Source organism: Ambystoma mexicanum, chromosome 11, assembly GCF_040938575.1.
Source record: "Ambystoma mexicanum isolate Mex_15411 chromosome 11, UKY_AmexF1_1, whole genome shotgun sequence".
Lineage (NCBI taxonomy): Eukaryota > Metazoa > Chordata > Amphibia > Caudata > Ambystomatidae > Ambystoma > Ambystoma mexicanum.
This window is the reverse complement of record NC_090934.1, coordinates 186,770,592-186,797,838: the sequence shown is the minus strand read 5'-3', so window position 1 is coordinate 186,797,838 and position 27,247 is coordinate 186,770,592. Positions and strand designations below refer to the sequence as shown.

The following is a 27,247-nucleotide window of genomic DNA, read 5'->3' as shown; positions in this document are numbered from 1 at the left end:
AGGGCGGAGAGTAGAAGCAGGAAGATTTACAAAGTGGCTGTTGCAGTAATCCAACCTAGAGAGAACCAGGGCTTGAGAGACAGTGAGCTTCTGGGGGAAGGAGAGGAAAGGCAAAATACCTCTGAGGAGGTGCAGTTGGAAGTAAGACTTTTTGAGACATCAGAGATGTGGGCAGAAAAAGAAAGTGTGGAGTCGAAGATGACCCTGAGGTTCTTAGCCTCGCAGGTGGGGGCAGGAGCAGGGCCAAGGGAGGCCGGCCAGAGGGTGACAGGAAAGGAGGGTGATGGTGTTTAGATGAGGAGTATCTCAGTATTGCTGGCATTCAGGCAGAGATCATTAGCGGCACACCACTCCTGAATAGCAGATCGGCAATCAGAGATGAGAGAAGTAGAAGATATGGCCGAGGGAAGCATGAAAATGAGTTGAGTGTAATCAGCAAAGCACTGAAAACTGGATCAGAAAACGGCAATGCAATGGGCGAGTGTTGCCAGGGTTTGGTTGAAATGCCAGGGTGTAAGGATAGACCCATGGGCAACACCACAGGTAGAGAGGGAGATAGAGGAAAGGAAGGACCCAAGTTGGACCTGGGAGGGTCGATCAGAGAGGAAAAGGGTCAGCCAGGCCAGAGCCTGGTCAGTGATACCAAGGTTGTCTCGGAGATGGTTGAGCAGGATGGTATGGTTGACTGTGTCGAAGGCAGAAGAGAGATTGAGTAGGATGAGGACAGAGGGAATGTTACACTCAAGGTTGGATAGCAGATCTTCACGGATATTCAGGAGAGCAGTTTCCGTGCTTCTGGCAGCTCTAAATCCAGACTTATAGTTGTGGAGACAGCCAACAGAATTAGAGTGAAGAGTGAGCTGGGAGATGGCCAGCTTTTCCACGGGTTTGCGCTGGAAGGGAGTGATAGAGATCGGCAGTAGTTTTTTTGAGAAGAGGGTGCACAAGAGAGTGCTTCAGAGGGGAGGGGAAGGAACCCAAAGCGTAGGGTATAAAGAAGTTGTGGGCCCATGCTACAATTTACATCTGGAGCAGGTCCAATCCACTCCCAAATTATCAGGGGGAGGAGTGGACAAACCACATGACAGCCCAGAAGGTATTGGGAAGGGGGTGACTGACTGAAGGTGTCACCCCCATTGTAACATAATGTTTTATATGTGTATGTTATTGTTTGTGTCTATATATATTATAGAGCGTCCTATAGATAAGGTAAAATGGAGTTACATAGGAAATCTTAAAAAATAATTGCTAATAACATTTTACTCCTGCTATAGATTTGACTGAAATTGTTTAACAACAAAGTTTGGTCATCCACAATCTTCCCACCCCTGCACCCTCCCCACCCCCTCCTCCCCCATACTGGAAATTGTTTGAAAGATTCTTTGAAAAACAAAAAAGTTATTAAGAAAACAAAAAACACTGTTTCAGCCTGGGATCTAGGGTGGAAGCCAGAAGAAAATAGAAAGGACTCCAGGAAGCCTGATTGGAGGAATGCCTTGAACACTGAATGTAACAGACGAGAATCCCAGGTCTATCTCATAGACCTAAGGACAGCTCCCCAGCACAGGGCACACTAGAAGAAGATGAAGCTTATGTAGGAGTGATGTAACCACAGGCAGAACCTGGTCACTTAAGATGGTCTGGTAGTGTTCTAAAATATACAGTGGGAACAGCCATAGCCAGTAGTGTGGAAAAAAAATCTATGGAATAACAAAATCTTTGAAATTCACAAAAAAAACTTTAGTTAATGATCAGTTAAGATAAGAAACTCAATGAATTAGCGAACTCAGGACAAGCTTAACTCGGCTCATTGCCGTTGCAAAGCCCAAGACGACATATTCATTTGCAGGGAAGGGATTCACATTGCCATAGAAAATGACATTATGGGGGATATACTAATATAGAGGAGATCAACGGGAACGCGCCAAGCTAATCCAGTCTTGAGTTCCCCAATGCATTGAATGTGAGGGGTTTTGTTGCAATACGTTTCTTAACTTACCTGATCATTAACTAATATTTTTTCATTGAAAATATACATTTATCTATTTAAGTGCTTAGTAAATGTTAAGTATGGTAGAGTACATATTTATAAATAGTAGGAATGTAAAATGGGGGGGGGTTTATTGGGCAATGTTAAGTAGGTTATATGATAAGTAGGTGTATGCATAGAGAATATGCAAGAGAGTAAACGGGAAAGATGTTAAAAATGTTAGAGGGAGTAAAGACATAGGTGTGAGGATGGTGTTGGAAGTGCTGCTTATCTGAGGCTGCCTGAGGATGCCACGGATTTTTCGAACAAAAGGGTCCTGACCTCAAATATTTAGGCTACAGTTGTTTGCTGTAGACACAATTCTCATACCTCTCCATATACAGTACTTTGCATTTAGCGGATTATGTATCCTGGGAGGGAATTGTACAAATCCAAGTTCTGGAAAGACTGGAAAACCAGTATGTAGACCTTTATTACTTTAGGTCACATATAACAGTGAAATTCTAGTACTTCCATTGTTTAGTAATCTTACAAATGAGTAGAGAATGCAAACAAACAAAGAAACATAGACAATAGCTTGCTCAATTGTATAAAGCTAGAGCTCAAGTGTTTGGACAAAAAGAGAAAATCATTCAAAAACAACTTTTTGGACTTGTAGGCGAACATAAATCAACAGATAGACTGTTTGCATTCTGCCTATATTTTGAGAAAGAATACATTAGTAGGAATAAAGGTGTAGTTTGTTAACTTCACAATGTTACCCTTTATTCTCTTATTTTATCTGTGTTTTTGGTGTAACAAAATGTTCATTCATATTTGTCTCCACATATATATAACCAATACTTTGTACAAGGCAATCTATTACTTCATAGAACCTAAAGTTTTTTGGTCTGCTGAAAAGCAACACAAATGCAGACAGTGCTTTGTACAAGTCAGTTTTTTGCTTCACGACACGTAAAAATAGGAGCTGCTAGGAGGCGACGTCCACACTCTGTCAGAACGTGGTCCAGAATGAAGACTGGGGACAGGAGTGGGCAGGGGTTACCCAGGTTGAGAATCTGCTTACCTGTCCGCCTGCTGTTGTGCGGTGCGTTAGCTGTGCTCCATCTCGTCTCGCGTGTGTGGACGAAAGAGCTGTGCGAGTCAGGTAGTGTGCGCATGCGTGTAGGCTAAGTGTTAGCCCGGCGCGCATGCACACGGTAGGTGGGATACCGTTGCCGCGGCGACGTGGACGCCAATGAGTGCGTCGGAAGGTCCTGTGATGCGCTTAGGCGTCACGGGCCAGTGTATTTGGAGGTGATCTGCGACGTGGGGGTCCCGACGGTGCCGTGTGGAGGGCGGGGGGCCCAGAACTAGATGTAGCTCGGAAGCCGGAAACTAATGCCAGAGTGAAGATGAGTTTGAGGCTCTGGAGGTCACGAGGGTAGTGCACCCGAGAAGGTACAGGAGAGACTAATGGTTCAGGGGCAGCTGGGTTACTGGGCCACTGGGCAGTGGCATGAAAAATGGGTGTATTCCCAGGCAAGGTGAAGTGCTTGAGCCGAAGGGGGGTCCGCCGCAGAGGGGTGGGGCCGATGTCTAAGGTACTCTACTGGTGTAAGTTCATTAAGACCTTGAGTAGTGGTCTGCAGCTTAAAAATCCACCAGGATTCTTTAAAGTTAAGGGCATTGGCAATATTGGAACAATCATTCACTTTGTCCACCACCCACCATTTGAAAGAGTCGCAGTTGTGTTGGTATTCGAGAAAGTGTGAGACTAGTGGTGCGTTATGAGTCTTACATCTTATTCTCGACTTGTGTTCCCCTATTCTCTTATTCACTGGCCTAGATGTTTGTCCTATGTAGCGTAGGTGGCATGGACATTCGATTAGGTAGATAACGTTGGGGGTCTTGCAGTTTGAAAAGTGGCGGATTTCCCACTCTTTGCCATCCACGGGAAAAGACCGTAGTTTCTTCGTTTGACTGCAGACAGAGCAGTTACCACAGGGGTAGTGCCCCCGGATCTCCCGCATATTCCACAGGGTTGATCTTGAATCTTTGCGCTTATTTCTGGCATGTGTAAGCAGGTCTTTAAGGTTTTTGGATCTTTTCAAAGCCATTCTCGGTAGTGGTTCATCTGGCAGGCTCAGCTGGACTATAGGCCATAGTTTTTTGATAATGCCTTTGAGTTTAGATGTGTTGGCATTAAAGGTTGTTATACAAGCCATGGGATTTTCGGGGTCTTGATTACGGACCTTAGGGGTCAATAAGGCTTCTCTAGGTGTAAATAAAGCCCTTTTCCTGGTGTCCTTGAGGAGTTTTATGGGGTAGCCTCTGTTTTCCAATTTAAGTTGAAGTTCTGATGCGTGAGTTTTGAAGTCCTTAGTGTCTGTGCAATTGCGTCTGATTCTCAGGAATTGTCCATAAGGTAGGTTGTTGCGAAGGCTTTTGGGATGATTGCTTCTGTAGTGCAATGTGGTATTACGGTCCGTCTCCTTTTTGAAAATTGAACATGAGAGTTTCCCACCTATTGCCAGTATGTTGTCAAGGAAGTTCATTTTCTCGTTATTGTGACTCATCGTGAATTGGATTTCTTGTGTTAAATTGTTTATCCAATCCAGGAAGGGAACCAGTTCTTGCTTGTTGCCGTGCCATATAAAAATCACATCGTCGATTTGTATCTATACCATAGGCGGATGTTGTTATGGAATGGGTTGGTGTTATTAAGTATGAAAGTTTTTTCATATTCGGCCATGAAGATGATGGCCAGGCTGGGTGCAAATGCTGCTCCCATGGCTGTACCGCAGGTCTGCTGGTAAAAGATGTCATTAAAAGAGAAGTAATTGTTGGTTATTGCAAAGTCCAGAAGTTCAGAAATAAAGTTGGCCGGAACTCTCCTCTGGGTCATATGTAAGCCCAAATGTTGTCTTATGCATTCCACTGCCTGTTCCTGGGGGATGTTCGTGTATAGGCTCTTGATGTCCATAGTGACTATTTCTTCAGTAGTAGGATCAAATGGCTGATTTTCGAAGATGGTTATAGTCATCGTAGTGTCCTTAAGGTAAGTGGGTGTGTTCTGGCAAAGTGGTTTTAGAAAAGAATCTATGAATTTACACAGGGGTTCTAGTATAGAACCACATCCAGAGACGATGGGTCTACCCGGGGGTAAGGTCCTGGTTTTATGAATTTTGGGTAGGGCGTAGAATGCCGGTATCCTCCCCTCATTGGTATTAAGGAATGACTCTTCTTTGTCAGAGATCCAATTTATTTCGGCTGCAAATTTTGTCATTTCTTGTATTTTGTTTTTCAGCAAGTTGGTAGGATCTTTTTTGAGTTTTTTGTAGTTCTTGTCTTCATTAAGAAGTTCCATCACCATCAACGTGTATTGCTCTCTACTTTGTATCACGATACCACCGCCTTTGTCCGCCATTTTTATCACGATGTCAGGGTTGTTGGACAGGATTTTAAGTGCCTTTTGTTCCCCGACAGTGAGGTTGTTTCTATGATGGTTATGTGTCGACTTGAGTTTGTTTATTTCCTGTCTTAGACATTTTACGAATGCAAGAAATGTGGACGGGATATCACTGTCCCTTGGGTAAAATTCGCTTTTTGGTCTCAGTCCTGTATCTTCTGTGTCTTGGGGTACGTCTTTATCCTTAAAAAAGATTTTCCTTCTGATCGTCCGGAGGAAGGTCGACAGTTCTCCATCTAATTGGAACCAATCAGTGGTTTTCGTAGGTACATAAGAAAGGCCTTTGGCCAAGAGAGAGGTCTCGTCTCTGGAGAGTGGTGTGCTCGAGAGGTTGAATATTGGGATGCCATCCTCTGGCCTTATGATTCAGTGGGTGTTACCAAGAATAGGTAGGGGGCTTGTTGCATCAGTTTCACCATATGGGTCTCCCTTTGACCCCTCCATGGAAGGGTGGGCGAACGGAACAGATTCCACATTTAGAAGGAATTTATCTAGGGGATACAGTCCCCACAGTTAGCCGGATACTGAGAGAAACCATCTCTTTGGCATACATGTCCCTGGGTCACTTCCCCGTTCTGGAGTACATGGAAAATAGACAAAGGTGATGTCAGCCTCATGGCTGCTGCCTGGGCAGACCCCAACACCTTTATCAGGCACTATTGACTCAATCTGCACCGTTAAGAGGCGGGTGGCTTTAGAGCATGGGTGCTGCATGCTGTGATCCCATGAATCTTTACATATGGAAAAGTGTCTCTTTATTGGAATGAACAGATGAGTTAATCATTAACAAACAGCGCAGACTTGAATATTGATCAGCACAAAGCTCATCTAATCCCGTGCCTAGGGCAAAGGATTCTGCGCAACGAGTCAGCCAACTTTAATGAGTGAAATTAAAAGCAGCCAGTGTGAAGTCTGGTGTAACCGCTGCCTTTTCTTCTCTTCTCAGCTGCGCACTGAACCAGGACGTCAACGTGCTGTACCTGCATAACGGCGAGTCCCTGGAAGTCAGGTTTAAGATGGACGCCTTCGTCTTCCAAGACATGCCGGAAGTGTACATCCGCTGTGATGTGAGGCTGTGCAAGAAGGAAACACCAGACGTCTGCCAAGTGAGTAGCAAGGATTATGCATGCAAAATCAGAGTTTCACTAAAAACGTGCAGCAAGAATGCAAAGAACTTGTTAGCCGGGTATGGGATTGAAGGATATACAGACTATCCACCAAATTAATTTACATCGAGAGATTTTTCATCTAAAACGATTTATTGAAAGACATTTTCATCGAAAAAATCATTCAGCAAATTTTTCAATGAAAAAGTCTTTCAGTAGATATTTTCAGATGAAAAAGCTCTCAAATGTTTGCGTGTTTAAAAAAAAGTAATTGGGCGCTGTCCAGTTCTGAAATGACTCGCTGACACTGACTTGCGTAGTGTCACCGAGTAATTTCCGAACTGGACAGCGCCCGGTATGCAAGTCATCGGCTAGAGTGCATATTGTACCGATGTATTCATTTTTTTTTTAACATAAAGTGCATTTACTGATTTTACATTAAGAAAAAATTAAAAGTGTTTATATAGCGTAGCTATTTACGGTAAAAGTGTTTTGGTTCACAAACTCTTTTCACTTTATGTATGTAAATTTGGTGAAACAGTTTTCTGAACAAAAACAAACTCGTAAAGACATGTAACCGGATTGAAGCCGTGTGAAAGAGTGATCACTAAGGCACTGGCAGAATCCCATAGAGGCATTAGTCTGAGTACAGTGAGACTCAGGTGTGAGTGCAGTAAGGCTCATTGTTTTATTAAAAAATATATAATGTTTTAATAACCAGTTCACTATGTGGCAGAGGTCAAATGTCTCCAATTTGACCCAATCACTGAACAAAGTCAAGTACCCTGTTAAATCAGATCCAATACTGTTTCAATATTGGTATCACTTTTTGGACCAAGTGGCTTTTTTCAAGCATTTATTTCTCAGGCCTCAGTATTTCATTTCAAAGCAGAACCCAAACAAAATGTATGCATATAAAATTTTATTTGTTTGAACATTAATGTATTGCTTCCTAACCACATCCAGAGCGCATGCAGAATATTTGTATGCAAAAGGGTGCAAAAGGAACATCCTTTCCTGCTTCATCCGCTTACCTTCTAACATGGTAATGTGTCAACTCTGTCCATATGTTTACCTACAATTCCCTTCTCGTTTCTTTTTCTCTACAGCTCTGCCAACTGCAAAACAGGGAAAAGACATGATCTACATTTCATAATATGCCCTTTTTTAAGACTGGCTCAACAACCTACAATTACCTCTATATAGACCATCTGCATCATGGTTTAAGTCTGATTCTCAAGTTCTTGTAACACTTTCCAACTGTTCATAGACCTTGGCCTCCAATTTATGTGATCCTCATAATTGTTGTCTTTGACACAAGTTTTCAGACCTCTTCCTTCCACTTTATATGGTTCATTGGTTTTATGAACTTTGTGTCTTCCCCAGTCTTGAGAACGCCTTACTTTATTATTTTTGTCCTTATTTATTTTACTTGGTACTCTTAATTCACAATAGGTATTAACACTCTTCATTAAGTCATTAAGTGGTCTCCCCACTTGTCTCCATTCATTCTTATCTTGAATGGTTCATTTGATATCTCAGTATCTTGCATTTCGCTTTCATTATCACAATTATAGTAATTACCAATCTCTGCTTTGTATTATATGTTCACTCAGCGGCCTACCGCCACTCCAGTCTCCTCTAGTACCTGTGTTTGTCGGGGTTCAGTGTGCGGGGCTCAGCACTTGCTCGGGTTTCCCTCTTGGCTTTCCCGTTCTTTCCGCTCGCCTCTCATCCGGCGTCCTTCTTGCTTGTTGCATTCAATGCATGGTGGCTACCGAGAGCTTGCTCCACTCGCTGCAGCCAGTGTCGCAGCGTTGTTGTGTGGGTACCTGGCCCCCCATGGTGCCTCTGTGGTCATGCCTCCACTTTGGATGGTTCATCCCACCCCCTCCTGATTATGGCTTCTTCGTGGTACGTTTCTCCAGCCGACCGGCGTCTCTGCTGGGTGTACTCCGCTTCTCGGACTGTCGCGGACTCTGCGGCCCTGCTTGGCTCTGCTTCCCCAAGGCATTCTGATATGAGTAGTCTCCCCATGCGTACTGCTCTCTCTCCTCTCCTCATCTCACTTTCATACCAACATTTTTTTAGTGTGGATTTTACGTAAACACATACAATACGTAAAAACGTTTAAGAATTCTTAACAATCTTAATCATTAAACAAAACATTATAATTCCATTCTATAGAACATCTCCATACAGATCTTTAATAAAACAATTTCTCATGTCCTAAAATGATCCATATAAATTCCTCTCATATTCATTCATTACAATATGCTAGATCCTAGATTCTCTTTAGAAATTCTTTCCAAATATAGTATGCAGCAGTAGTAATAACCAATGACTCCACCGTGAAAAAATATGGTCCCCAGAACTGATCTGATTCTATGTTCTATGTTATATTCCATTTCATAGTTTGCATCTTGGGGCAGTTAGCTAATACATGGTTTCTATATATATACTTTGGTGAGTCTACATAATCTATACTCATAAGGAATACCAGCCCAGGCTCCCACTATCTCATAAGTCTTTAACTGATTGAAACGCATTAGTATAATAACTTTAATAGCGGAGAGGCCACCAGGGGGTGCAGGCAAAATGGCTGCTTGAGTGACAAGCTCCGTCCCCTGCCTTGGTACTTTAGAGGAGACCTATCGATTTGAGTACCTGCACCCCTGAAAGATGGATCCCCTGAATTTGTGAAGCTGTGGGAACTGGTCGGAGCCCCATAGGCTCGAGGAGCTTTGGCTTTTTTCCTGCTGGCCGTGGTGTACTTCGGTGGCGACGGGCCCGCTGGCCCTGTGAAGCGGTGTGGAGGCTGCCCGAGTGAGCAGGAGCCTGACTGAGGCGACTGACACAGGGCTGGAGGCGGGCTTGGACTCGTGAGTACCGTACCTCGAGTGAAGAGGCAGGAGAGGTTGCCATCCCGCCTGGAGGATGCGGTGGGCAGTGTGCCTGCGACCCGTCCCTCCTCCCAGGACCCAAGGCGGCAGTGTCGCATGTGAGGGACAGCTGAGTTTGGCAGCGACATCCTGGGCTGCAGAAGGGGCAGACCATAGGGAGGCCCAGGAGACTCCTAACCAGCGTCAGATCCTACACATTAATTTGTGTTACTTAGAGAAACTTGGCGAGGGTATTCTTTATCAGCCCATTCGAAAGTCAGTTAACTTCTTTGTTATTTCAAATCTCTGCTATATGGACGCATTGAAGAGCCTTTTTTTGACAGCAGTACATAAATCCCTTGCAGATTACCAAGAAGTCAAGGAAACGTCCACCATACTATTTGTGGTCAAACAAACTGCAAAGGCCTGTTTATAATCCCATGAAACGACCACTCCCCCACAAGAAGAAGGAACAAATCTAGAAGACTGCAGGTCTGCTATTTTCTTTAATTCAAGGTGGCACATACCTTTTCTGAGGCCAAGAGCAAAGATCTTTCAAAGACCAACTTCGTTGTGGGGGTTTGGAGTGTTGTACCCTTGCAGGCCTTGAGGGAAAACGAGGAATAGAAGGGCCACGCAGTGGTGGAGAGACGGGCCGGACATTGGGGGGGGGCCCTATAAGGCACTGTATCCCGCGGGATGCTTGTACAAGTGTGAATAAAAGGCCCAACCCAGGAGTAGTGAAGGGGCATAGAGGGGCTCCTCCTGAGGGACAAGACTGTGGATCAAGGGAGAAAGGAGCCAGCCCATTTGAAGATCCTAGTCAGGAAACGGGCACCTTCGTCATGAGGGGTGGGGTGACCACTGACCTCAACTACATTGGCCCGCTCTGGGCCCTGCTGGGGAGGATCTTGTGTGTGGGGGTGAACAAAAGCCGGACTAAAGCCTGTGGCCCCCGATCATCCCTTTGTGAGTGCCGGAGGGAACGCCTCTCCACCCCCAGCAGAGCTTTGTTTCATTAAGAATGACATACAAACCATCCTGGAAGAGATCAGAGGGATGAGGACGGACATGGGGGCAAAACTGATGGGCCTCTTGGACAAGGTGGTCACCCTGGAGGAGAGGATGGATGGGGTGGTCTATTGGGGACACCCCATGGTCTCCAATAGACCTGCTCTATTGGAGACACAAATGGAGGTGTGCTTTATGGAAACGGAGAGGCGTGAGGAGGAGTTGCGCCTCAAGGTTGACGGCATTGAGAACTGGAAGAGACGCAACAACCTCTGGTTTTTATGGCTGCAAGATGGGGATGGTGAAACTCCAACGGGCCTTGAACAAAAGATACAACAAAAAATAGGGATGGTCCTCAAGTCTAGGGAAGGAGAGAGAGTCACCTTTGACAGGGTGCACCCCAGCCGGAAGTCGATCACGTGGCCCGCATTCAGTCCTGGCACGCATGCATTATTACAGGGACAAGGCGAGAAGCCTTGAAAAGGCAAAGCGCATGAAGGAAGTGACCTACGGTGACTTCAGGGTGGCCATTTTTCAAGATTTGTCAGCCCGCACGTTACTGAGGCAGAGGAAGTGTGGGGCCCTCGCTAGATGGCTTCAGGAGAAGAGGGTGGGGTACCTCTGGGGCTACCCTTTTTCTCTTGTGTTCGAATAGGAGGGAGAAAAGCATCACCTGGTGGCTGAGGAGGAGATACAACGCATCAGGAAGGATCTGGGAGGCCATCAGGAAGGCTCCACCTCAGAACTCAGAGGGCATGGACCAGACCCTAATCAGACGCCCTGAGGCCCAGGAAAACACATGGCTAAAGTAGTTCAGAAGTTTCAAAAGCTTAACACCCCTCCATCTCGAAGGGCAGACACCTGAGAGATGGGGCTGATTTACCTATGTCGGCCTCCCCAATTACTGGGGTGGGGGGCTCTCTGGGGCGCCCTATGGGATGGGGCTTCTCTGGAGCTGGAAGGTTAGTGGCGGAACCCCCAGTGACTGCCGATAAGGTCGTCTGTTGTTGTGTTAAACTCTGATAATGAGTTTGAGTGTGAGGGGTGTGCTGTAAGATAGACATCTACAGTGAGAGGGGGGAGGGATCCAGGAGTTGGGGGAGTTGGTTGAAGGTTTTACCTAGAGTTGGGGGGTCTCCCCCAACCCGGGTTGATGTGAGATAGAAGGGGATAGTAGGGCTGCCTAACATGTGTTATGCTATGTTATGTTACGGACACTTGTGATGCGCACGTACACCCAAGGCACCTAGGCGCAGAGAAGTACATAGCAATGCCACAGAAGGATATGAAAAACAAAATCAAGAGAAAAGAGTAGTCTTGCGTAGATGAAAGGCTAGGTGCTTCTCAGTGGACTGAAGCTTAAGGGGAAGACTATTCCACAGCTTACCAGCCACTACAGAGAATACCCTGCCGCCCACTCTATGAAGATGAAACTTAGGAACCACCACCACCAGTCGCTCGGTACTGGACCAAAGGGTCTTTTTGGGGATGTAGGGTAGAAACTTATCCTGAAGAAACTCCAGTACAACGTAATAGACTGCCCGGTGAACAATACACAAAGATTTAAACATAATCCGCTGCTGCACTAGAAGCCAGTGCAGATGACGCAGTACCGGACTGATGTGAGAGCCATAGGTGGTACCAGTGGCAACTCGAGCGGCTAGATTCTGAAGTAGTTGCAGGCAGTGAATCAAGCCAGCCGACTGGGCCAATAAGAGAGCATTTCAATAATCTATCCTGCTCGAGACCAGTGCGGCCACCGCCGGCGGGCACAATCAGGCAGGAAGAAACAGCTGGACTGTACTGCCGGAGAACCTGCAACGAGAAATGACCAGACTGGCATACTGCGCTAACATGTGCCGCCATAGAAAGTGACGAAGACAGGTAGACCCCCAGGTTCTTCACCACTGTAATCGGAATGGGAAGAGCACCCAGAGAAGCAGGCCAGAAAGAAGAGGACCAAGATTCGGACGTGGCTGAAGATCCCACCACCCAGACCTCTATCTTGTCCCCGTTTAATTTGTGCCAACTGGTTCCCATGCAATCCCCCATGGCCAAAAGGCAATCATACAGGCTAGACGACACACCATCCCGGTCAAGATCTAAACGGACCAGGATTTGCATGTCGTCTGCTTAAGAACAGCACCTAAAGCTGTGGGAGCGCATAAGGGCAATCAGGGAACAAATATACATGTTAAATAACATCAGGGACAAGGCGGATCCCTGGGGGACCCCACAGAACAAAGAGTGATCAGAAGACAGAAAAGGAGGAAGAGAAACAGACTGACCCCGACCTGTCAGAAAGAAGGTGATAGCTCTAGAGCTGCAAGCCTAGAGAGGAGGAGGGGGTGGTCAACAGTATCGAAAGCCGCTGACAGGTCAAGTAAAATCAGGACTTCCACTCCACCACTATCAGCCAGCCTGACAAGGTCATTCATTACAGGTACTAAAACACTCTCTGTTCCCCTTCCCGGCCCGAAAGCCAGACTGAACAGAGTCAAGATTTGCAGACGACTCCAAGAAGGAGGAAAGGAGGGGGGGAAATCAGAGACTCGAGAAGCTTCATAAAAAATAGAAGTAGAGAGATAGGATGGAAATTAGACAAGATAGAGGTGTCCAAGGATGGCTTTTTAAGTAAAGGGACTACAGTGGCTTGCTTTAGCTCAGCTGGAATATACCCACGACTGCAAGAGAGGTTCATGTGGCCCAAGGTAGGGGTTTCATCCCTGGCGTTTTGATAGACGTGCCCAACATGACAGGGGCACAAGATCGGATGCCTCAGACTGGGGGGGAGGGGTGAGGAGGGTGGTGAGAGGGGATTCTTGATGGAGAGGGGGGCAGGGTAAGGTATCTTATGCAGCGAATCACACACGCAACAGAGGTGAGGTACATCATAAGGAAACTAAGGAGCATCCAACGATGGGTGAGGACAGGGTATGGTTGAGGTGGTAGTAGGTATGCTGAACGTGAAGGGATTAAACTCCCAGAACAAGAGATCTTTAACCAACAACATGTTCCGAAAGCAGAAACTCAGAATCCTCGTCTTACAAGAGACCCATTACAGGCAGGTTGCGGAATCACCAATAAAGGGTAAGGAGCTAGGTAGGAACTTCTGGGCCTCCCATAAAGATTCTAAGAAGGAAGGGGTGGGCATTCTGCTGGGTAAATCCTTACGATTGACGGGAACCCAGGTTAAGTGCTCCTGTACTATCTTGTGGTAAGAGACTCATGAGTGCTTCGTACATCCAGCACCGTTATCCTTCTCCTCAACACCTCGCCTGCAATCAGTAGACAGTTATATATATATATCTTATACCATAAGCCATTACTAGATTGCTTAAGTCTGGCTTCGCCTTTGCTACTTTCCCTATCCGCCCCTCTTCATTGCCCGCTGCTGTTGCGAAAGGCAGCATAACTATTACCTTGTTTCTGGCCCCCATGTTGGCTGCCTACATGACTTCTGCATGCACGGCCACCGACCTACATTCCCCCCACCCACTTCCTGACACCTTTTTTCCAAAAACCACATATGTCCAACACTCCACTTCCTGTTTCCACTGCGTGCTACATTAACTCTCCAGCCATTAGACTCTACAGGCTTGTAAGCCGCACTAGACCTTCCCATTTCCGCAAACACCCGAGATCAACAGGCACCAGAAACAAACACCTAGGTCAGCGATCCCGACATACCTCAGAACTCAAAAGTCTCAAACCTAGCTTACATTGCTCACACCTCTTTGTGACACCTACTCAGACCCCACACTGTGACCCTTAGGTCTCCAGGACCACCCAGCCATCTAAACGCATCACAATAACCAAAATAGAGCCACGCTCCCTACAATGTGCACTGATAAATGCAAGATCACTTTCAGCTCATGCAAGAGTAATCCATGACCTAATTGCCAACTTGGACCTTGATGCCATAGCCATTACTGAAACTTGGCTTCATGAAGCGTTGGGACCTGCCATCTCATTAGCCCTTCCACCAGGATACACTATCTTCCGAAAAGACAGACCAACTGCTAAAGGTGGGGGAGTAGCCCTTATAGTCAAAAAGACTCTAGCAGCTAGACAAACCTTGTCACATCTAGGTGAAAATGTGGACTCCCTTTCAGTCAAGATCTCAATCTCCACCAACACCTCCATTGATATTCATATAGCCTACCGTCCACCAGGCCCACCAGCTGACTTTTATGACAATTTAATCTATCTCCTGGGGGAAAATTTGAAAACATTCACCAAAGCCATTCTTCTAGGGGATTTCAATCTGGGCTTTAATAACCCCAAAGATAAACACGTCAAAGCCCTACCTGAAGGTCTACTGGAACTTGGTTTCCAGCAAAAAATAGACAATCTCACCCACTGCAAAGGGTGCGCACTAGACTGGGTAGTACACCACAACTGTGGTGTGTACATTAGCTCCAATACTCTGTCTCCATGGACTGGCCACCACCGACCACTACCTTATCCACTTCCTCGTCACTATCAACAGTATTGCTTCTAAAACTTTTTTGCCTGTCCCACCTGCCTTAGCCAGATGCTCACGCAATCTAACTAAAGACAGAATCCTCCCATACCTAGACATTCCTGCCCTACAGCCCCCACTCTCCTTGGACACCTCGATGCTGGCGAGGTTTTCTACACCATGCTCAATATAGCAGTGGATGCCATTGCCCCGCTAGAGGCCAAGAAAGCGAGAAAAAAAAGAAACATTCCAATTCTTGTTTCTCCTCCGAGCTCAAAGAAATACATTCCCCAAACGCTTAGCCCTGAGCAAATGGCAAAGGACACCACAGGGGTCCAAACTAACCGCATACAAAACTCTGGCGAATCAATACAAAAAAGCCATCATCCTAGCTAAATCCTCATCCTACAACGATAGGATCTCCACCGCCACCTCTGAATCAAAGGAGCTGTTTTTCATTTTTAAAGAATTGGCTACCTGGGTCACCAACACACAAGAATTCATTAAAGACGAATCCTGGTGCACCAAAAAGACATGATTAATAAAATTAAACTCTTACAGAAGAAAATAAAGGACCCCCTCAATTACCTTTTCAAAGAACACGTTCCTGCTAGCTCTGCTGCCAGCACAGTCACTAAGGAGAAAACACTCTTCTCCTAGTAACTGAGACAGAGTTAGTGGACATCATTCGTAAAACTAAACCGTCCAATTGTAAAGGTGATGCCTGCCCAGCCAGTTTAATCAAAGATTGTGCAGATTCAATAGCGCCGTTATTGACATCCTTCATTAATGCTTCTTTCAACACCAACACAGTCCCTTCCTGCCTTAAAGAAGCGTGGGTTCGCCCACTGCTAAAAAAAACCTAGCCTAGACCCTCAATCACCCAACAATTACAGACCTATCACATTGGTTCCTTTCCTGCTGAAAATTATAGATAAAGTTGCCTACACTCAAATCCAGCAGTTTTTGGAAACCTCCTGGACAAGAGGCAATCCGGGTTCCACCTGGGCCATGGGGCTGAGTCTTCCCTATTGGATTTCAGGATCCAACTTAGTGACATAATGGACAAAGGCAAACCGGCACTTCTCCTCCTACTAGATTTGTCGGCTGCCTTTGATCTTGTGTAACATGATAGCCTGTGTAATCATCTCATAAATGCTGCTCATTTCTCACCCGAAGCCACAGCATGGATCTCCTAATTCCTTACGGGGAGTCTTATGAGGGTCTTCTTGGACTAGGCATGCACAGAACCCACCACCATACACTGTGGTGTACTGCAAGGATCCTGCACGCCACCTACCCTATACAATATCTTTATCCTACCTCTCTTCAATGACTTGGAAGATCGCGGCACAGCATAAACTAAGTATGCCGACAACACCCAAGTCCTACTCCCTCTCACCGGCTCCTATGAACAGGACGCTGTAGCCCTAGACAACATCTACGCACCCATTCAGACATGGATGGCAGCAAACGGTTTATGTCTCAACGGAGATAAAACAGAGATCCTCCTTGTAGGCTCCAAAGACACGCTTAACAAAATCGACCCGCAATACAAGGCTTTCAATATTGATAATACACCTATTACTGTGTCACCAGCAGTCAAAACTCTAGGGATTTTTATTGACTCCTCTTTGTAAATGACGCGCCAAGTTAGTGCAATTGCATCCTCTGCAGCTTTCACCACAAAAATCATCAACACAGTCAAACCTTACTTGTCAAACACAAACCGCCTCGCAATAGCCAGAGCTACAGTTGGGGCAAAACTTGACTATTGTAATGCTTACACCTCTAAAAACCTTCATAGGTTACATGTTACTCAAAACAATGTACTCAGAGCTGCACTGAGCATCCCCAAAAGGGAACATCTGTCACATGCTAGGAGAGATGTACACTGGCTACCAGTCAAATATCGCATTATTTTCAAAACCATGGCCATCAGACACAAATGCATCTCCCACACTGCTGCCCTTATTTATCAGAAATGATTATTCCCCTCACATCTGCCAGACCCATTTCGATCACAACACTCTAACATGATGTTCGTCCCCACCTTCAAAAGAACTAAAGCTGGAGGTTCCAATTCCAACATCTAGCTCCCAAACACTGGAATGCCTTGCCCACAGCACTCAGAAATGAAGAATCATACACAATCTCCGTAAAGCTCTTAAAACTAAACTGTTTAATTAATCTGTGTATGTCAAGAGTTTATCTACACCACAACATATTTCCACTGTAGCCAAGGACCATAATGTCAACCCTTTCTCTCTACTTGTCTATTGTGTGTTTGTATCATCATTGTATTTTGATTGTCTTCACTGTCTTTTTTCTGTACTACTCTCGCAACTAAGTAAGATTACTGCAACAGCGCCACGATGCTTAAGGGCCGTTTGTGCACTTCACAAATGTAAATAAATAAAATAAAATAAATTTGGGAGAAGGTTCTTAGGTATAAAAGGTGTACATGAGGGGACGCATATCATGCTAGCCCCACTCTACGCACCCAACACGTGGCAGGTGGGGTCAGAAGGTGCGACATTCTTGGGGAGGGGGATTTTAATCTGGTGGTCGATCCCACACTAGACTGGTGGTCAGCGAAAGGAACTGGTACTAAAGTGCCGACAAAGGACAACTTGGCCTTTCAGAATCTCTTAAGGGATCATTTTTGGGTAGACGTCTGGAGGAGGCAGCAAAATGAGAGATAGAAGGCAGGAACTCCACATGGTCCTGATAGGTGAGGTTGTTAAGAAGATGAGATACACCGTCAAAGATATTACGAAAAAGTAGACACAGTGGGGAACCTCCTGGCAAATAGAGTGAGGGGCTGTAGAGTGGAGAGGAGGGTAGAGGGGATAATGGATGATGCGGGACGTGTGGTGAAGAGGGCTGGGGATATTGCGGCCTGTTTTGTGAGTTTCTATAGGGATTTACACGCTAAGCCGACAGAGGAGTCAGTGGGGGAAATGCAGAAGTTTTGGCTGAAATGAGCCTCCCTAGTCTCATGAAGGCTGAGAGTGAGACTCTAGATGGTGAGATAACTCGGGACAAGGTTTTGACGGCCATTCAAAGATTAAACACAGGGAAAGCCCTGGGAGAGGACGTCTTCACCGCAGACTTTTATAAACAGCACCAAAACCAATTGGCGGCTCCTCTGGCAAAGCTGTTTAATTTTAAAATAGGGGTGGACATGATACCGCCTTCTTTTCTCCAGGCCTTAATAGCAGTCATCCCGAAGTTAGGGAAGGATCAGGCCAGCTGTCCCTCGTACAGGCCCATCTCCCTCATCGATGTGGATGCGAAGATCTTTGCCAGAGTCCTTGCATCACGCCTGGAACTATGCCTCACCAGGCTGATCCATCCCGACCAGGCAGGTTTTGTGTTGCATAGACAGGGATCGGACAACATGCGTAAAACACTTCACATTCTTGACTCGCCGGCAGCAGAGGAGGGGGTACTCTTGCTGTCCCTTGTACGCCGAGAAGGCATTCAACTGGGTCAGTTGGTCTTTCATGGGGGAGGTCTTTGCGTCCCTAGGGGTGGGTCCAAGAAGGAGGGGATGCATGGCAGCCCTGTACTCACGGCCGTCGGCTAAGGTGGTGGTAAACGGAACTGAGTCACAGGTCTTCCGGTTGCGACGGGGCACGCTCCAGGCAGGGACGTCATTTCACCAAAATGTCAGGGTTAGCGGAAGGGACATCACACAACCTTTCACCCCTGATGACATCACAGGAAGTGATGTCATTTGACCCCACCCCGAAGTGATAACGTGGGAAGCAATAGAACTCAACCCATATTACCAAATTACTGTGAATGCAAGCAGACGTCCATGACCAAATGTTAATGATGTGTTATTATATAGCACTTACGCTTAAGCACTTTATATAGCAAAAATATACACCCAATATCACCCAACCTGTATTGGTACTCATTTATCGACCTCAGAAGGATGAAAGGCTGAATTGAGGCATTTAAGAACAGACTAAATCAATGACTCATCCCCTAAAGTGTGCCTGAAATAAACCTTTAATGAGTCTAGCAATTATTGTATAAAATTCCAGAAAGACACATTATTTGGTATTCCTATTCTTTTTTATTTAGGGTCAGTGCTGAAAGTGTTATACTTGTGGCACTCCTGTTCTTCTTATTTTCCTTTTTTTTTAAGGGGCCTGTACAAGAAAGCTAGCCACCCCAGAAGTAAAGAGCCAGATGGTGCTGGCAAAGCTCAGGAGCTTGCATCACAAAACAAAAACAAAAAAAACCCTCTGGCGACCCCTAAATGACGTCCCTGGCTCCAGGGGTGTCCACTTTCCCAGCTAATATATGCATTGGTGATGAAATCATGGGCGGTGTCGGTTAGGGAAAACGAGGGGATAATGGGTGTCACGATTGGGGGGTGAACTGCAATATGAGTCTTTTCGCGGACAACGGTTTGCTTTATGTTGCCAGATCATCCCACTCAGTTCCCCTGGTGTTGGGAAGTCTGGAGCGTTATGGGAGGTTATCCGGATTCAAAATCAATTTGGGAATGTCAGAGGCGTATGTGGTGGGGAGACCGCCGGAAGGGGAATTGGAATATACTGCAGGGCTCCCATTTAGGGTGCAGGAAGACCCCTTCCGATACCTTGGGGTCCAGGTGACACAACATTTTGAAGACCTCTTCCCTAATAATGTTCTCCCCCTCTGGTCCATCATAAAAAGAGATATGGAGCGATGGTTGGGCTTGGGACTCTCGTGGATGGGCCGCTCAAATTGCATAAAGATGGTCCTGCCCCCCAAATGTTTGTTCTTATTCCAGATGCTGCCCATAGTAATACCTACTGAATTTTTTGCAGAAGTAAAGGTAGCTATGTTGAGATTTCATTAGGCGGGGGCCAGGCATAGGTTCAAAAATAAGACGTTGATCTTGCCAAAGGAGGAGGGGTTCCCCCGATCTGATGATGTACTATAGAGTGACCCAGCTCTGGGTCCTAGTGGATCACTTTCACCCACATTCGGTGAAGCAATGGGTGGCAATGGGCAACGCAGTACTTTCCCCGTCAGATCCTACACATTCATTTGTGTTACTTGGAGAAACTTGAGGAGGGTGTGCAGTAGGACCCCAGCCGGCCCATAGGACTGGGGGTTTCCCAACAGCACTTTAAGATGAACAGCAGCACCCTTGAGATGGATGGGGATGCAGATTAATATTCTTGCATCAAATCAATAATGACAACTCGATAGTTTGGCAAAGGGAGTCCATTTAATGACACAAAAAACAGGGAGTTCATCAATATCAGCTATCGCTCGATTTTCCTTCTCGATTCAACTCCAATTAATTTCAGAAAAAACATAGTATTTATAACAAAAACTCGTCATCACTGACGTGTTACTCTCAAAACTTTCGCATACAACTCTATTGGTTCTAGGAAGGTAACTTTAATATAGGAACTATATCTGTATATGGTAACGAGGAATATGGATTGGATAAACACTGTCAGGTGGGACATCTAAGCCCTTCCTTCAAAATGGCTACTGTAGACGTCATTAAAAGTACGACGTCTCATTGGTTCTACTAACTATAGGAACCTAGATTACTTGGTTCACTGTGATTGGGTTGGAATGAACCCCGCTCATACTTTTCCACTTGCTTAGCAGCGTGCTAGAATAGCCAGCCAGGTGCAGAGAGTTCATCTGCACCCTCAGCTTCCCTCCAATTATTGCTACAATCAATCATCACCTGTTACGCTCACCTGGCTCCCACAGAGGAGTCGATCTGAACTGGACAGCTGCCGTCTCCACCAATGTGATGCGTAGGGCCGAGATGACGGACTGCACTGGCCCACCTAGCTTCGATTGCTTGGCCCGTAGGAATATTCTTCTGCAAATGGAGAAAGGGAATTAACCACCCGTGGAGTTGAGCGCAAATCCCCCCACCCCCGCTGTTCTCCCCACAGATCACCTTTGATGTCCCCTCTTATAGTCTCACCTGATGGTTTCAAAAGATGATGAGCTCTCCATCCTGCATTGAGCGCAGGGGCGCGTTGATAACCAGTTGCTTCACTGGCTCGAAGTTCCAGAACAATATTGATTCCGAAAAGTATGCAGTTCGTAAGAGTTCACATGTCTGACTTTCACTCTTGTCCGATTCCTTGCAGTTTGCATCTTGACCCCAGCGAAGAGTTCCTCGTGGTAGCTGACGAAGTTCAGGTAAGGATTGGGCTTATCCTACACAGTTCAATAAAATAAGGCCAGAATGTAACCTGTTGCTTGCTCCCTTATTCAGGTGTGGAGAGAAAATATGAAGTTCGGGGAATAATGCCTCTGGCGGTAAAATTACGTAAGTCTATTGTGGTGAGAAGAGTTCCCCTTGTTTGTCCCTTTGTCTCACCTTGTTGTCCTTTTGTTCCCCTTAGGGGCCGGGGTACGGCGAGGATGCAATGGAGACTTCGCCGACCCGTGAAGAGGAATAGAACCCCTGGCGGTAATCAGGTAAGTCTATGGGGGTAATTACTATTGCCTCTGTTTATTCCCTTGGCTCACCTTTGCTGTTCTTGTGTTCCCCTTAGGTGCCAGAGTGCGGCGGGAACGTGCAGAAGGATGCGGTGGATCGTGAGGATTCTGCGAAGGCCGGTGAGTTCAGCGCGGCGCTGCAGCAGGTGAGACGGCGCGGGTAAAATGCTTCTTTCTTCCAGCTCAAAGGCGCGGAGGATCCGGAATTCAGGTAAGGATCGAAGGTTTTGCTCTTATTCTAACCTCTTCTCCTTCTGTTCCTCCCTTTTTCTAGGAGCTGCAGACTCGAGTCGGGCGTGGCAGCAGACTGGATGGAGGCTTACAGACACGGTGAGCGTTACGCTGCTGGATGCAGAATAACGCGAAACGTCTGCTGCTCTTCGGGCGTGGTTTAAATAGCCTCCAAAGTAGTCCCAGGTAAGTATTCCTCCCCAACCCCACCCGAGTAAAAAATAGTCCCTAGGTAAAATAGTCCCTTCCAAGCCTCATTTGGCTTGGAGCTCTGCAGCATGGTCTGCATCAGGTAAGCTTGCAGCATGGTCTGCATCAGGTAAGTTCTACTCTATGAGCCTGGCGCCTATGGCGCCAGGACTGACTCTCCATATGAGCCTGGCGCCATAGGCGTCAGGACCGCACCCAAACAGCCCCTAGCAGGGGTTTTTGGGCTTGCTCAAAATGACTTGATGCCTGCTTCCAGGTTTGCTGGACCTGGTCTGGTGACATCACCTCAGTGGTCATGTGTCAATTATTTCTTTGTGGTTGGCCTCGAGAGTGCTTCTTGGTCTGGAAAAGTTAAGACATCTGGGCATGGCAAGAGTCCTTGCGTAGGTGTGAAAGTTTCATCCCTTCTTGCTCGTCTGGTCACGTGATTTCTACACTGTGAAATCATCTTATTCTTCATGCAATTTCACATACTTGATTTAATTCTGCCAGCCATCTGCCATCTGTGGCTTATCTTGATCTTTCCAAACAGAATACTCTGTTCTTCTTCTCATTAATTGTATCCACTGTTGGTCTATTTCAGCCGATAAGACCTTGGCTTCTTGGCACGATTTACCTTTTTCTGAGTTTCTCTCTGTCTTTAATTCTTGATTTGTTTGCTGTGATGCTCTCCTCTTAAGACCTTTAGTAACCCTTGGTTGATTCTGCTCTTGTGCATAGTGGAAGTATACTTCTATAAAGTGCTCCTTTTGAGGTAGATATGTATAGGTGGCGCTTGCCGCAATCTATTTACTACTAAGCATAAGCAAGCCTCACGATTCCTTGTTTCTTGCGGTTCCTTGCATATGTACACGTTTAAACTAACTGAATAATATCGCGCATATGGCATAATTTCTGACATCTTGACATCAATTATTTCACTTTAGGCTCAGGATGTCACTTATTCATGGTGTTTCGTCTCTTTTCATCATTCACAGGTTGTCATATCTTCTATATGTGAGTCGGTCTGGGTTCTTATGATGTCACCATTCATCTTCCTTTAGTATATTTTTAGCTTCTTCAGGTATTGTTTTCTGACAAGCGTCATTCTGTCTCATGTGTCGATCTGGTTTTCTCAATGGGTACCTTACTGTCCAGGTTTTCTTAGGTGTCGGTACTTCAACAGATGCTGTTCTTCTGATAGGTATTGGACAGAGCCCAACTGCGGCTCGCTGCTGGTTTATTTGCTCATCATAAGTCACATATTTCAGCGTGAATTCATCGAGCACTTTCACTTCTTCCTTGGTATCCACCTTTACTTCATCCTCTGGATCCACTTTTACTTCATCCTCTGGATCCACACATAGACGTTTGAAGAAATATATCTTTGGGGTCCATATCTTTATGACTCCCTTCAAGCTTCCTGCTGTTCTCAAGTGCTCATCTTTGTTCCAAGTCATTAGTTGACATTGTCCACTTGGACTACAATAGATCCATTTTCCCACATAATTTCTATGTTTCCTTGGATATCAAAACTTTGTTCCTTCTGGTGCATAAATGCTGGCTTTCACAAAGTCTCTTATTTCTTCATCAGTCAGGTCCTTTGGCTTCCAGTCTGACTCAACATCAATCATAATCTTCATCCCTATGGCCTTTTTCTCAGTTTTCTGGCACTGAGAGATTATTATCTTCATAACACAGAAACAGAGCAATATCATCACTAGCAGGGCTCCGAGGAATTTGAATGCATCTGCCATCCACTGTGGAACCCATGAAAATAGTGATCCAAACCAACTAGCGTCTTCCTCTTCATCAGCTTCATCAATCATCTGATTCTGTAGTTTCGTCAGCATACCTATGGCCTCTGTTAAGGTTCCATTTTCGTCATCGTGTGATGGTATAAATGTGCAACATGATTCTCCGATTTTTGCACAAGCACCTCCATCCATAGCTGTGATCATGTCTAGGACATATCTGTTCTGGAGCATCATTAGTCGAATTGCTCTTAACTCTTTTTTGATTGCATTAAATCCCTTTATGGTTGTGTTGATGGTCTGCAGTAACTCCCATCTGGTTATCTGCAACAATTTAGTATTTGCTCCAACCTGAACTCTTGGCATCAGAATTGTCGTGAACACTGATGAGGTGACGCTGAACAGCCTGTGTTCATACGGGATTGCATGAAAAGCTTCTTCTGATTTGGCAGTAAAGTAATTCTCTCTTTCATTCGGCTCATTAGTTCCACAGATCTCTCTTTCCTCAGGTGAGCACCTGCTTTTGGGAAACTGTCAATATTCAGGTCACTTTTTGAAATCACCAATGCTGGAACATGGACATTCACCAGTATGCATATACCTCCCTATTTCTTCAGCAGCCTGATATATGCTTTGGATCCGCATGCCCAATAATGATTGCTGCAGTACCATGTACTATTCCTGGAGCATCAAAATCTCGTCCACAGTTCTAATTCTCTCCAATTTTCCTTGTGCCATTATTCCTGAAGCAGAATTTTGGACTCTCCAATGGCACTATTTGCAAGGGTCCTCCTCTTTCCTTGACCCATGTCAATAGTTTAGCAAATCTTGGCCATAATGGCTTGCATCCATTTTGTACTATGTCAATGGTACCTTGGTAACGACCTATGACCATCCATGCTCTGCAAATCACTACTCCTTTTTCCCATCCGTCTGGTGAAAGCACTATTCCACAGATTTGCATTTGGCCTCTGTTCTTCCAACTCTGAGCTTCTTCTGGAGTTTTTCCTTAAACGTTAATTTTTTGGTTTGTCTGTCTTCTGATCTCTGCTCCTTTAACTCCTGGCTTCTCATATCTGATCACAATGTTCTTTGTTTTTCCATTGTTTCTTATCTTTATGTCCTGGAAATAATCGTCTTCATTTGGATCCGTTGCTTCAGTTGCCCATTTCAGTGAAGCATCACTTCCCATGAAATAGCCTCTGGTCTTGCACATTGCTACATGTGATAGACAGTACGCCATCTGCACATCTATTTCAACAGCTACAAAGATCTTTGACTTCCTCATGCTGTAAGGTAGGAGTGCACAAAAAAAGCATTCTTCCTCAAAATTTCATCTTCCAACTTCTTTCATATGTTGGTACCAGATGTTATTTCCCAAGTGTGCTGTGCTGTCCAGGTAGTAGTTTAGTTCATTATTGTTTTCGTGTGTGCTTCTTCTGATCCTCAAGGTTTTCATGTAGTTTGCTATCATCACATTCTTAATAGCATCCATGTCGCTTCTTCTCACTGGAGGATTCTCAGGTATCTCCATCCGTGGTCCAGACATTTTCATCTGTACCATTTGAGTAGGAGAAAGTCTGGTAATTCTTTCCTTGTCCTCTTGTCTTTTCCTGGCTCTGGCTATGAACGGCCATATTGATTCTGCTATCATTTCTGCACGTGATAGTCTTGCTTGACTTGTACTTGCCCCTTTCATCTATGGATCGGGGGTGCTTACCAATGCCGTCTCTGTTGGTTTATTCTCCAAATCCTTTTGTCTCTTCAAAAGTTCAGCTTTTTCCATTTGTCTTTTGACCTCACTTATAGTGGAACTTCTCATTGTTGGTTTCCCAACCTTCTCCCATTGTTTGGCTCGTGGTTCTGCAGTTATTTACACTAGACCTGGTATCTCTGCACTCATCGTTCACGTGTGTGTGTCTGTCATTAATTTTTCTCATGCTTACTCTGCCGACCCTGTCTCCGTCTTTTCAACTTGCTTGTTACCAAATGTGTGTGCGTGTCATTGCTAATCACATCCATTTCAAGTTCACTCACTCCTCTGTCAGACCTTCTAGGGACTGGAATGACTATGGGCCTCATTACACGTTGTGCAGTAAAAATCGCAAATTACCGGCATGGTGCTCTTAACGTGTCCGCCCATGCAAGAGGGTGCTAATAGCGTACCATTACGAGTACGCGGACACAAGCAAAGCGCCATGCCGGTAATGACCCTACCGCCATGCCGCTAAAGACCCCAAAAAGTCACTTACCGCCCTCGACGAAAGTGCAGATAGCACCTCAGCCCTCACGCTGCATGCAAATAGCGGTCCCCGCTATTAGCGGTGACCGTTAAATTGCAGAACCGGAAATAGCGTCATCGCACAGGAACGGGAAAGAGCACGGCGGCCATCTTTAAAAACACAATCCATTGCCATCCTCTGCCCCCTGGACCTGTTTGGAGTAGCCTGCAGTTGCAAATCATCAGGGACACCATCAACATGCCCAAGGCATTGAAAAAACCACCGACCGGCAGCGGAAAGAAAAATTCACCTCAGAGGAGCTAATCATGCTGACCCAGACCCTGACTGACAATGCCGCTGTTGTCTTTGCCAATGACATGCGGCGGGAGACACTTATTATAAAAAAGGCAATCTGGGATGATGTTGCGGTGAAAGTTAGTGCAGTGGGCACCACCACACGCAATGTGTGTGAGTGCAGGAAAAGGTGGGACAACCTCAGACTCGAAAACCACAGAATAGCCACTGCAGGTGGATCCGGTTCACCCATCAAACTAAAGGAATGGGAGGAGACCTGTGCAAACCTAATCGGAGTGAAATCCATTGAGGGAGTCGGCACTATGGAGCATGGCGTGTACACATGACAGGATGCTATGTGAATGTACTGGTCCCCCCAAATGTGAGCCCAGATTCATCTCATGGATGGACAAACATCCACACATGCATCCATCCCTGCCCATGTCAGTGTCAGACCCATACACACACACATGCACATATCACCAGAGACAAAGTGCCAAACACAACCATGCATGGATGAGGCACTGAACTGACACATCACCTGCATCCACAAGAATGAAGTCCCAATGGCCACAACTGCATTATTGATGTATTCTGCATGAACTACATAGAAACGTAACCAATGCCATCCCCCTTCTTGTCCCTGACAGGCTCACATACAGACAGTGAGGATGCCGGAAATGCATCCCAGGCACCCCCTGCAAGTAAGAGAACAAGGGCATAGGGCTCTGAGGACACCCCCACGACATCAAGGGGCAAGGGGGGAAGGTGCCACATGATGAGTGTCAAGCATCGGAGGAGTGCCACTGCCAGGATAGAAGTAGCCACACCACCAACTACAGCCCCACCACCGGAGGTGAACCCACAACCACCAATCCCAGCCACGGAGGGCCCTCCATCAGCTGTGCCAAGCTCTGCAGGAGAGGCAGCAGAGCTTGCGCCCCGGCGTTTATAGTATGGACTGCCTCACCCTTCCCACCATGTACTCTGTATCATGTTGTCACTGGTCTGTATTTACATGCTAGACTAAGACCTTACTCTAAGACTCCCACATATCACTGCCCATCTGCCTGCTCAAATTAGCCTTGGCCATTAACACCTAGTTTGCCCAACAGCCTAGCCTGCGCCACCACTAAATGAACCGGATTTCTTTCTTTCTGGAG

General features: G+C 45.9%; 1 protein-coding gene across 9 annotated transcripts in view; it reads left to right on the top strand.

The window, feature by feature from the left end:
- LOC138503205 (uromodulin-like) overlaps positions 1 to 27,247 on the top strand; it is an 895,795-nt gene that overhangs the window by 650,933 nt on the left and 217,615 nt on the right. For all 9 annotated transcript variants that reach the window (XM_069622787.1, XM_069622786.1, XM_069622784.1 and 6 more), the window contains one exon: positions 6,388 to 6,547. In XM_069622787.1, the coding sequence (XP_069478888.1) occupies positions 6,388 to 6,547 (160 nt within the window). The remainder of the gene's footprint in view (positions 1 to 6,387; positions 6,548 to 27,247) is intronic.